This window comes from Pseudomyrmex gracilis, unplaced genomic scaffold, assembly GCF_002006095.1.
Source record: "Pseudomyrmex gracilis isolate BER0280 unplaced genomic scaffold, ASM200609v1 scaffold_42, whole genome shotgun sequence".
NCBI lineage: Eukaryota > Metazoa > Arthropoda > Insecta > Hymenoptera > Formicidae > Pseudomyrmex > Pseudomyrmex gracilis.
Genome location: NW_018020626.1, coordinates 843,451 through 856,836, shown reverse-complemented (window position 1 = coordinate 856,836; position 13,386 = coordinate 843,451). Strand labels below are relative to the sequence as shown.

The window sequence follows — 13,386 nt, the reverse complement described above, 5'->3', positions numbered from 1 at the left end:
GGAAACAATTCCTCTGGCGATTTCCACCTACGATCTAAACACCTGTTTCTTGATCGATCACGGGCGAATCGTTCGCCGACAGTGATTCATGGCGTCAGGTACAAGCGCGATCGGCCGAGCGAGAAAGAGAAAAGCGATAGATCTTGCATTCGGGCGTTTCTTATTAAGGTAACGAAGTCAAGGCTCCGGCTCCAGACACGGGCCAATTATTGTGAGCCATTTTGAGAGATACTTGGGAGGGTACGTCACTTCTGCATCTAATTCACCGGTTCTCTAATGCCGCTAAATTGTTCTGCATGAATATCTCGATTGGACCGCGCGCCTACCTGTTTCTCCTCTCCCCCCTCTTTTGTGGATATCGTCAGAGACTTCCAGAAATGGCGCTTTCCTTTTCAATTGTGTGTGAACATTTCAAGCGATTCACATTCAATAATAACGTCTCGGATTTCAGATACTTTTCTTAATTCCCGCGCAAATAAGACGGCGAATTGATTGACTTGAATCTGCTCTCAAGAGATAGACGTCGATTTTTTTTCGACGTAACGTGTTCCGAACAAAACATACACCCGTAAGTGGGTCAGAGAGGTTATTATTGGGCAACTGTGGTCGACCACGTTTCCGAGACGAGATGAAGGAAACCTGGTAGTTACATCGTGGGATGTGATTATAAACGTGTGCACTTTTTGCGTTGTTTAAAAGCTTCGCTCGCGCGTTCGAAGTGCAGCCTTCAACCAGCAAGAACGGACGCGCGAACCGCGAAACCGATGGCCTATATTACGGTACGATTCGCATTATGCATCGCGATCCATTCGAGAGATGGCGAAGTGTTCAAAAAAAAAAAAAAAAAAAAATGCTATATAGAAAGCCTCGGCGAGAAACGTACTGCTTATCTCTGAATAGCGCGAACGTCCGCTTTATTCGAGAGATAAAAAAAAAAAAAAAAAAAAAAAAACGCGATTTAAATATATAACATCCGGGAGAGTGTGTCAACCCGCGCGCGGACCTTGATACTGACGAGATAAAAGAGAGATGAGAGAAATTCGTCCTGAATAGATGTGACGTCATTTGAATATCTGCTCGCTCAAGACAGTGTAAATTTGCAAATCATAATTACTGCAGATAAAATCAAAAGAAGACAAAAGAGGGGAAAAGAGAGAGACAAAAAATTTATTTTATCGTAGAAAGAAAATTTAAAGATGTTTTCGAGAATGAAAGAGACGAGGTCGCGTGAGATTTTACGAGAGATTATCGCATGGTCGACAAATTTTTTTTATTTTCTCAATATCTCTCACAATTCGGCGATTGGAAAATTCGTGACGCTGCATTTCGATAACGAACGTACTTGCGCCCGCCAATCTCGCTTAGAAAACCGTTCTCGCGACGCAGTTGCTTGTTAGAAATAATTCGCGTGACACATTGTAGAAAAGGTCAGACGGCGTGGGAGTGTGCGAAGCGCGAATCCCAATTTCACCTCTGACAGATGGAAAGGATTAGCTGACGTGGGCCAATCGAGGCGCAAATCGTCGGCGCGAATGACTCGGTGCCAGCGCGTGTCCCGTACGGGGGCTCGACATTTTGCGAGCTTACATATCAATCTGGGGAATCGCTAATAAATTTCGGATCGAATTCGTGAGTACCGCGAACATGCGATCGCGCATCGAGATTTCCCATGCACTTTATAGCCGCGCGCGTTTCCGCGAGGAAACACGTAGATCGAACAAAAGGGCTGTAGCTTAGGAACGTAGAAGGCCGAGGCAAAGAGAAACGTTTGCAAAAATCATCGGACTAAAAGATGCGTTATGTACACCGCATTAATCATCATCAGCGACTGGGGATCGCGTCATCGCGATATGATAAATGTTCGAATACTTTTAATCTGAAAAAAAAAAAAAAAAAATACGCAGTACGAATTTTTGCAAACGGTAAAGCACGCGATTGGCAACAAAGACAGCCGGTAGTTTTGTAGTAAAATTTCTTTTTGTTACTCGCAAGAGAGAGAAACAAACGTACTTTCGATTCGCAAGCGATTAAAGTTCGCAATATGGAATCCTTGAGAAAAATCACACACGCAACGTGATCGCGATAGAAATATCCTAATAAAGAACAAAATGCGCATGATATTAGTCACCGCTGGAGATAACTCAGTTGTGCGTTCTTCTGCTTTCTACGTTTATGACAAACTTTATTAAACAAATATATATCAAATATAATTTTCCTCGTTCTTATAAAATTTTTTTTTTTAAACGGGGATACTTTTATTCTCATTATTATATTGATTTATTCTATACACATTTATTTTATCTTCTCTAACTTAGTTTTGTGCCAATGACACAATCTCGCTCAACTGGAGAGAAATGGGTCGGTCGGATATTCTAAATTCGGTGTCTTTTACGGTTCTTTGATCGGCGCGGCCCCGAAATCTGGAGGCGATCGTCCAGATATAATCCGCGGTCATAACCAGGGATGGTAGAATGCCTCTCTCGCTATATAGCGACCAAGTTATCACACGGGTAACACACGTTGCGCCTGCTCGCAACGGTGACTCCAGCAAGAGCCGAAGAGCGGTCTGCCTTCAGTGGCTCGCAAGGCTTCGGTCCAATCGCACGTTCGATTCGCCGTGTCCCAACACACTCCAGCACACCGGCTTTCTCTCTTCTTTTCTCACTCGCGTGATTTATTTCGCGCGTCTTCATTAATTCACTCGCGAAACTTTAACTCTCTCTTTCCGACGTCTATTAATATGTTGATTTAAACAAAATTCCTGATTAATATACAATTTCTTTACTCAATAGTTTCAATTAAAACTAAATATAAATTACGCGGTAATTTACGCACAAATTTGAACTTACGTCAGTCATGATCGCGTACCAAGTCCAATCGCACACGTCGCGGCGCGCCGAATAAACGAGGCGCGGGAGAGTTCTGTCGTCAAAGTTTTTCCGTGTAAACTTCGTGCAGCTAGCAGATGCACGTGTGTTTGTTTGCGTAAACATTTTGAGAGAGAGATTTAATTGCAAGAGGAAACATGGCCACCGACGCGCTGAGCGAACGGCTGTCAAGTAAGCTGCACCTGCAGACGAAGACGGTGGGCGAGGAGAGGATTAAACGGGCGAAGGAGAAGGACGAAGATGTCGCGATCTTCAGTATGTTCCCCATGGAGGGCGACCCGAAGTTCAGGTGCTGCCTGGGCAAGGATTGTCTGATCGGGGATCCCAAGAAAGCTGACCCAGGTGACGATCGCGACGATCGCTCGTCTCAAATCGTTCTCTCATATAACACACATCGGAAATGTTAATAAATTAATATCTATTACAACACGTTTAATACAAATTTATTTATAGGATTAGTTTAGTCATTTTATTTATTTACTTAAACGGGAATTTATCTTCAAATATAAAAAATAATAAACAAAGAAGATATTTGACACATTTTTTGAGTTTTAGTTTATTTATTTATGTAAACGGAAATCCACCTTTAAATATAAAAAATAACAAATGAAAAAGATACTTGTTTTGAGTTTGCAACAACCGAAAAAAATTATTTTACTTTAGTGAAATAAAATATACTTTCGATCGATCGATTCGAAGAGCACGCAAGACACAAAGACACCGTTAAAACTTTTCGTCGAAACTTCGAAATGAGAGCAGCTTTGTATTACGGATATTATACCGCAGTGTTTTATATGTATTTTATATGTGCTACCGTGTGATAAGCACTTGGAAATTGATGCGTTCATCGAGTATTTTAAGAATACGGAAGAAATTACACATATGCGAAATCATTAAAGTGTGTGTTTAAAGTGCACAAAGCTCGTAAATACTCGATTATTTCTATTTAACCGATAACAATCTTGTTGATGTCAACGCGTAACGGGAATTGCAACATTTGCCAATGCAATATCAGATGCGGTATCAAGCGCGTGTGAAAAAGAGAAATTAATACAACCGGAATGACACATGTTTGCCATTAAAGATTCCATGTTTCGATGCATCAGATAAGATTATCGAGCCTTTCATCCGTGAAAAAAATTGTAATAGCTCTTTTAACACCAGTTGTGTGTTGAAGCGAGATATCGTAGCCTTAGCGAGAGAAAGAAAGAAAGAGAAGAAGAAATAGAGAAACGTTAGAGAGGGAGAGAGAAAGAGAAAGAGAGAGAACTGGAGAATCTCGTTCGCGTGACCTTAGTCAGAGACCGACTCGCTAATTGCCATCCGATGCCGAAGTCTTAATTTCCAAGTGAACCTTCATCGGATCGATGCGACGCATCCGCGCGCGCTCGAATTTTCCACAATATTTAGTTTATCCAGACGCTAATGCGTTTGTTCTGCAATTATCGGCACCGTTCTGGCCGTCGATGATAATGCTCGCGCTCTGTGGAAGATTACCAAGTGTCTGCGTGTGGGTTTCGTATGGGTTTAAGCCTGGCAAATATTTGCGCGGAATCTCGCAGCAGAAATCACAGTTGTGCGTCACAAATGTGCTGCACATCTCTCTTCTTGTAAAAAAATATATATATATATATTTTTTTTTTTTCGATTTGATTCAACGCGCAGTATGAAAACGCAAAGAAAAACGTAACTCGCAAATATGCTTATTCAAATTGTTCGTTATTGATATCGCCAAACAGATAGGCGCGCGAGAATCATCCGCGAAAATAAATTTCGATGCGGTCTTTTAAAAGCTGATATGTAAATCCGAGTATGTTAATCTTGAGAAACAGTTGAGCGGGGAGAGGATAATTCAATCGGATAAGTAAAGAAAAGAATCGAATTGATCAAATGTTTGTCAGAAGGAAAAACCTTGAGCACAAAGACGTAACCTCGCGCAGTTCTGCACGAGGAGCTGCAACGTTAGCTCGCGTATCTATGATTGATTTTATTACAAACATGACTCATGGCATCGTAAACGTCGCCCGTGTGCGGTCCGCACGTGTGTACATTGTGGTTAAAAATATTGAACTACATGCTATGCATTTTATTTCGGTTCCATTAAGTCGAACAGACAAATTTCGAAAAAAAAACAAAAAAAAACAAAAAAAAAAAAACAAATTGACGATCGCTTTTCAACGAAACAAAATACCACCGTTATTATTGTGTTGTTCAACGTGTAGCATTAAATTGAAGGAAAAAACATAGTTTTTATACAGTTAGATAATGAGGTTATCATCGAATAGAGATACTGTTTAATTACGTAAATCCTTTACTGCGCGTTTTTTTATTCGAAAATACGTGCCGCAAGTCGCTGCACGCGCGTGTAATTGAACACATCAGAGATACGATGATTGACGCAAAGATTGTGAAATTCTATAGAATTTGTATTGGCGCAAACGGTCCACGTCGGCAACGCGCTTAAGACTTTATGATAAAAAAAAAAAAATATATATATATATGCAGGTTGCTCGTTCCGTCAGAAGTTTACTTTGTGCACGGAGAGAAGCGAGCGGTTGCGCAATTTGTAACGGTTTCGTATATACATTTTATTGGTGATGTGGTAAAAGCACATGTGCGTTGTGCACGGAATGAATCGACTTCAGTGGAAAGAAATTGTTGACAATCGCGATTGCAGCAACGCACGCGCGCGAGATTATCGAAATCGCATATCATTGAAAACATCATCATTCCGTCCGGATAAGGGTCACGATATCGACGTATTAATATGAATGATATCATCGATCGCGCTGCGCGTAACAGGCAGATTGTACATTGTCCGTGCGCGGAATCGGCGCGACATGTCCAAACAAACACATCGTTATCGAGTTGCGATCTCTCTTCCGTGAGTTTTCCGCAATATCTCACGTGAAATGCAAAAGAGCGCCATTTACATAAGAATTTAAATACTCATTGAATCGCGAGAGTATGGCTATACGATTAATTTATGATTTATCGTACTATTCAATCGATCAATTAATCAAACGAAGGATGTAAGTGAGATAAGAAAAATATGTAACGTTTGAATTGTTTATATTGCAGCACCCCAAGATGTTTTCATGGAACAACGTTCACATTAATTTAACGAAAACGCGTAAAATTTACGACCACGTCAGTCAGACAGAGAGAGAGAAAGAGAAAGTTAAAAAAATAAAACAAAAGCACATCTTTACTTCTTAATAGAGATCCGTGTGAGAGGAAGGTTTAATCTTAGTCCGTTGATTTGTGCACACGGTCGGTGCGAACGGAGAGAGTTAGTCTGGGTCAGGAAATTTCAGAACTGGTATAGAAGCTCTGCTCTCCTCTTTGAATTATATTTAGACTTGACGTAGGAAAAGAGAAGCTTCCGCCTCGGGATAGTCGGTTCGCGTCGATTCCAGTTTGACAACAAATGACCGTAAAATCTCTCCGAACGATCAACGAGCACAAAAAAAAAACGGTGAACGGTAATTAATTACGAAGCGAACAAGAAATTGAATAAATTATGCGTGAATATTAATATCGAAGACGCAATTGCACATTGGCTTCGATAATTTAAACAGATTCCCTGTGCGAATCACATTATAAAATTAGTGTAAAACGCGAGTAAAATACCGTTCAAAGTCATTGTTTATTATAACACAGAAGATGGTGTCTTAAATCTCGCACGTAAGAATATTCGCGGTGATCGAAAAATCTCACGCGTCACGCTCTTGGAAAGAGACGTTTTATTATCGTGACGGGCGATTCATTTGAGCGCGTGAATGACACTTCCTTCCAAGTAGATTTAAAGCGCATTTCTCGTCTGTCATCGACGTGCGATCGGTTGAAGTGCGACACCGCGCGTTTCACACACGTGTGGCGTCACGTCATGAAGCACGCGTCATTTTTTTTTCTCGCCAAACACATGACAATTGCGGGACTAAAAATATCAGCATCTTTAAAGGTGAATGTTACCTCACCTGTTTTTCACAGACACTCAATCGATGGCAGTTGCGTATTTCTCTTTACGAGATTCCAACGCAAAAATTTTGTTTATTAATTGGTTAAGAAATTTGTGTGGGAAAAACACACTTGGTGTATCCTCAGCGCGATCAGAAATATAAAAACAATAATAAAGAGTAAAGCGAGACGCGTACATACGACTTCATAAAAATATATTACACCGAGACGAGGACGTAAGTGAGTAATTTATGCAGATATATCCAATTTTCAATACATGAATTTTCAATGTATACGCTCAGAGCCGCGCGGAGACCGACGGCGCACAAGAGATTACCACACCGGCCTTGGACCATCGGCTTTATACTTATACGGAGGTATTGCCTGGTTAATGTGACGTCACGAATCTCCATTTGAGTCATAGTGGTCCGCAAGGCGCGCGGTGTACGAAAGAGATACGGGCCGGCATCAGAATGCCCATCTTTAGCGCGTTTCTCCCCTTCCAAAGCGGATCCGCCATCAGCCGCGTCGAAAGATGAAATAAACGCATCTTCGGCAGATTCGACCGACAAATCGCTGCAAAATTTTGTGCACACGCGAGTAAACGTTTTTTTCGCAGACGAAGAAAGACACAGAGAGATCTGCGTACTCGTGATGAAACAAGTCTCTTTCATTTGTCCGCTGGAACTGTCATGTTTCAAACGTGATCCATCGCGGTAAACATTTGGGATCCAACCAGCGGGTGATTCACGACACACGTTATCATACTTAATGTCACATTTAAGTGTTTCGTCTGCCAGGTCTTAGATCACCCTTCGAAATAAATGGAGACGTCGTTAATTCGTCTTCTTGTCTCTCGGACACGGCGGATAAATACAAGAAACGCGGAGATGAGACGAAGGCGAACGCCCACATTCTCGCAATTTACTCGCTAAAGTCCGTGAATAAAATTTTATTCGCTGATTGATCGTGTCAGAATGAATTGAGATTTCTATTTCTTACTCGCAATTTATTTTCAGGTGATGTTATTGTTCAAAATGTGCCGAGATACAAATGTTACGATACATTTTACGAGGAATAATGTGAAAATATAAAAGAGAGTGTTGTCTTCTGTGACATCAGCGCATTTTTCTATTCAACGATCCATCTCTCTTGTCGCTCTGTTATCTCGTCATTTCGCAAATTATATACCAGAACGTGACCACGATAATGAGCCGATAATGCTCATCCGCGAGACAGCGTTTACGTCACGTTTTTCACATTAATGCTCTCTTAACCTCAATAAAAAAAAAAAAGAGAAAAAAAAACAACCACGAAGTAACCGAGACTGTCTCATTCCTGACTCCTGATTGCGATAATTTCGCGGCAAACAACTTTAAAAGGATGACACCGCGCGAATAATCTCGATTTAGAAAATAATATCGTCCAGTTGCTTTTAATTGTGCTTTTATTCTGGAGTGTGAATCACCTGAATATTTTTTTTTTGACTCTAGAGTTATATCGTGTCGCCAAGGATACAGAGATACACAGCCCTTTTTAATGATCTGTGCGCGCTTTTATCGAAAGCACCACAGATAAGAAATTATTGCAGCAGAGAAAATACACGCGCGCATGTTTATAAATGTAGATGATATCGAATTACATTATCTCTTTATCGAAATTTCAAAGTTAATTTATCATATTGCAAACTCCGCATTTTCGTTCCTAAATAAACGAATCGTATATCATACGCATCTGAACAATTTAAGTTTCCTAAATTATCTTCGTCCGTAATCACGCGGTTCGCCTTCAATCAAAATCCCGCAGTGCGGTTGATTTTCCGTCCGTTTGTTTCTGTTCCCACGCGACTGTTTGCACCTGTGTGTACTAATTGTAGATCGTCGAGAGACGATGAACTCTATCAACGTGAAGAACGAGAGAGAGAGAGAAGAATCAAGTTGCATCGAACGAGCTCTCTCGCGGAGCTCGAAAGTACACGGAAATTCCATGAATCAATCTAATTTTGTTTGCGATGCAGAATGTTTTTATGGACAAGAGTCTAACTAGTTATGAAGTTCGCGAGGAAATTTGCGGAAAAATTTACTCCTTGCTATAAGACCCGCGGAGCGTTCGAAAACGTGCGGACGGCGACGATGCACGCGATTGAAATAATACAGCTCGCCTGTCGCCGCACGCAAACGTCTAGACGTTGAAACATAATTTGGCAACTTTGATTTTTTTTAATATCCGCAGTTTATTTGGACACAAAAAATATAGTTAAAACAAAAATAAAATTGTAAACTGTAGGACAATTGGATTTTTTTTCTAAATATCTTTCAAACAGATTGTGATTATTTTACTGCTTTTTTCAGGCACCAAGAAAATGGAGTACAAGACCAGACAATGGCACGAGAAGTGCTTCTGCTGCGTTGTCTGCAAGAATCCGATCGGCACGAAGAGTTTCATCCCGCGCGAACAGGAGATTTACTGTGCCGCGTGTTACGAGGACAAGTTCGCCACCCGGTGTGTTAAATGCAACAAGGTAAGTCACACCTTTCACTGTATCAACAACCACGTTTCGTTTCATTTGTTTATTTTATTGTCGCGTAGAAAGCTCGTCGAGGACGCGCGTGACAGATTGAATAAACTCTTCTCTCTTCGTTTTATACGTCTTTTAATTTTATTTTTATTTTGTAATCGCTAATTATTAAAACTTATCCTACAGAGATCGCAAATTCTTTGTTACAGATCATCACTAGCGGCGGCGTGACATACAAGAACGAGCCGTGGCACCGAGACTGCTTCACGTGCAGCAACTGCAACAATTCCCTGGCGGGACAACGATTCACATCGCGCGATGACAAACCGTACTGTGCTGATTGCTTCGGCGAGCTCTTCGCCAAGAGGTGTACCGCTTGCTCCAAGCCGATCACTGGTACGCATCATCAATCCGCGCGAACCTCCTCAAAAGATATCCGAGAGTTTTGTTTCAGAAGCAATTCTGAGATCGCAAATTTATTTTAAGCAGAGACGTTAAAATTAACCCAAGCGTAATTTACATTTCAGGCATCGGCGGCACTCGTTTCATCTCGTTCGAAGACAGGCATTGGCATAACGATTGCTTCATTTGCGCGGGCTGCAAAACCTCGCTGGTCGGACGAGGCTTTATCACCGACGGCGAGGATATCATTTGTCCGGAGTGCGCCAAGCAGAAGCTGATGTAAAGCGCGCGACTTTGCGACAACGAGAATGACAGCGGCACCGACGAGGAGAGCGAAGGGAGAGAAAGGACGGAAGCGCGATGGACTTTTGTTGGAGAATCCGTGAAATCGCTTGCGCCGACCGAGACGGGGACTCGATCGAAAGATTCTCGAAGATGTGAAATCGCACCGAGAGAATAAAAAAATTATAAAAATATAAAAATAATAAAAGTTTATAAAAATTATGAAAAAAAAAAACTTTTGCGACATGGCGCTCGTAATAAACGTTTTATTACGACCAACCAATGCGCGCGTTGACGTGCGACTTTTCCCGAAGGAAGAACAGAGAGTTGGAGAATCCTTCGACCAAGTTCTTGTCTCGGTCAGCGAAGTGATTTTACGATCGCCAATCGATCGTTCAGAAAGGAGAGCGACGCGAACGAACGCGAGGGTTCGCTTCTATCCTTGATGTTAGAGTTTCTGTTTCTTTATTTCTGCTTGTGTGTGCTCTTAGAGAAGAGCAACGACGCGTGTCTGTAATCGAGACAATTTGCTCGATCATTACGCCTGAGATATATATCGAGGATCAAGAGAAATATAATGTAAAACGAAATCGAAGAAATAGAGAACAAAGCAGAAGAAAGCGTGTGAGCAGCGAATGTTGCGTTCCACTGTAACAAAATAACGGGCGTCGATCGGTATGGATGATAGATGAGCCTAAGCGTTCCACGTGCTCTCGTGATGTTACTTTATCTGTTACTCTAGATGTTACTAATGGTAGAGAAATATACGCGCGTGCGCGCAAAGAGAGAGAGAGTTCTATATATATATATTACATATATTCTTATGTGGAAGATATATATGAATTTGATGTTATTTCTATATATATATATATATACACACACACACACATACACATTTTATTCGACTCGCGGAGAACACGACGGTCTACACAAGTTACACTTACATGCACACATCAACACATCAGTTCCGGACCGGCTGACACGCCGTTCTCTCTCTTTTCCTAAACCTCTTCTAAACGCTTCGTGCGCTATGGTGCACACATTAATTTAAAAACTAATTTAAACAATAAATGTTTGTCAAAAAGTTGTTGACTTTGTATTAAGCGAAAACATCTTGACTCGCTCAGACTTGAAGTCACTTGTTTGGCGAATTATCGAGAAAATTCGTTAATTTTCTGCATCTTTAGTTAAAGAAGATGCGACGTACGATACGAACGAGTTTTGAGTGTCACCGCTCGCTACGTCTCGGCTCTCTTCTCAGTCGTCTTTCTCTCCCTTTTTCTCGCTCGTCGAGAGAATCAGGCGCGCATCGTCGTCGTAGGGGAACCGCCATCGTTCCGTGTAAATCGCGCACACACACATACACACGTACACACACGTATAGATACATTCATACACAAAATACATGAACGCTACAAGCATTTTTGCACTAACACTTTAAAAGAATCTTGAAGGAGAAAAAAACGACAAAAAAAAGGAACGAAAATACGTACACTCATGATAAAACGAACACGCATACACACACACACACACATACGTATCAAACTTACCGAACTGAGCCTCGAGCCGAACTTCATCGCGAATCTTCATTGCGCGTTCAACCGAGCCGGTACATTTTTCGTTACGCAACTCCACTCGCAGCGTTTCGTCGGAAACTTGATTGGCGACAGTTTTGACGTTACACATTTAATGAACAACGCTGTGAGCTGAGCCTCGAATGAGTCGAATGTCACGCGATCAAAACAAAAAACGTAGATTGCGCAGATGCGCTCGCGAGATTTCGAAACGCGCGTTTTCGAGATTCGGCTGGAAGTTCAGTCGAGATCGATAAATGTGAAACCCAAGAGACCGGGTTATTACACATATGTAATTGCACATGCACAACACACTCACATACACAAGCACACGTATGCGACATACGAGTGTGTTTCCGACGCAGAAACACTAATTGTGGCCTTATCCGCACCGATAAGTATGATATAGGAGCAAAAAAAAAAAAACACACACATACACAAAGGAACTAACATCTTACAATAATTTACTCGAGAGTTACAGGATACTTAATATCAGATCTATTCTTATACAAGAGCAAATATATATATATATAAAAAAAAAAAATCCACGTTACCGAACTGAACATCTGGCCGGCTGAATCTCGAATTGAAAATTGCACGCGCAAATTTCTCAGCTAAATCACGTGTGTTTTGCGAGCATTCCTGCAATCTATATTATTTTTTGTGTTTCAAGAGGCTTGACATAATAATAAACGCGCAATCGCGGCTTATGATGTGATTTCGGTCAGAGAAATGTGTGTTCAGTTCAGTAATGTTCGTCTCAACAACACAACGCGCGTACCAAGAATTTTACGAACAACAGTCAAAGTTGAACAAGAGACAAGCTCGAACCACGGACGTTCGAGTTTCATTCGCGACCAATATCACGCAAAAGTCAAACACGTGCTATAATATACATATATGTTCCGACGGAGTCACTTACACACTAATCGTCTTAATTAGTAAACGATAAAAAAAAAAAAAAAAGAAAGAGATTATTCTATTATTCAGCGTATCTCTCTCCTATACAATGTTATATTGTAAAATTGATAAATAAACAAATGTAATAAATAAATATAATTATTTACGCGGGAGGCCTTGTGTGTCTGTTCTTCGTAACCCACCGAAATTATTTTGAGCAACAAACGGTATGATTAGTTGATAGAACTTTTTTTTTTTTTTTAGTAAAATAGCAAGTTAGACACACGAACAAGCGATTCTCTAAAGCATCGCCGTATCGTACGGGAACGAAAAATAATGAATTCAGCTACAAAGAATAACTTGTAATTTACAGTTGTGGCAGTGTTGTGCGAAAAAATATATACGAAAGAAATAATTTAATGGTTAGTTCCATTAAATTAACTAAAAAAACGAATTTATCTTATGTCGATATCTCGTCTCCAATGCGCAAACGTTATGCGTTCAGTTCCTCTTTTCATTTCTAGATGTCTGCACTATTTCTGATATAAGATGACACACATGGAACGGTTGTTATGAACAAAAAGAACTTTCTTCTTTCTCGCAAATCTTTACTTACACGAAAATTACGTTGTAAACATTTGTTATTTTTATGGCGACGTTTTGGGAGAATCTTTTTTACTCCGAAATTTTATCTGCAATTACGAGTCCGATGTTGATATTATTTATTTTCAAGATTATACATCACTTTGTATTATATATCTCCCTTTGAGATTTGTTGTTTCGTTTCAAGAAGAATTAATGATATCTCCGCGCAATTTCCAGTTTTATTTTTTCACAAAACGAGAAAGCCACAAATCAATTC

The 13,386-nt window shown here is 40.6% G+C and overlaps 1 protein-coding gene across 10 annotated transcripts in view; it reads left to right on the top strand.

Annotated features, from left to right (window-relative positions):
• The window catches only part of LOC109853064 (four and a half LIM domains protein 2-like), a 98,525-nt gene extending 85,837 nt beyond the window's left edge, over nt 1–12,688 (top strand). For 9 of the 10 annotated variants that reach the window (XM_020424797.1, XM_020424791.1, XM_020424798.1 and 6 more), the window contains 3 exons: nt 9,200–9,369; nt 9,576–9,762; nt 9,894–12,688. In XM_020424797.1, coding sequence (XP_020280386.1) covers nt 9,200–9,369; nt 9,576–9,762; nt 9,894–10,051 — 515 coding nt within the window. In that variant the 3' untranslated portion in view covers nt 10,052–12,688. Of the gene's footprint in view, nt 1–2,566; nt 3,231–9,199; nt 9,370–9,575; nt 9,763–9,893 lie in introns of those variants that run through there. The other variant, XM_020424800.1, reaches the window with a different exon arrangement.
• The last annotated feature ends 698 nt before the right edge of the window (nt 12,689–13,386 follow it).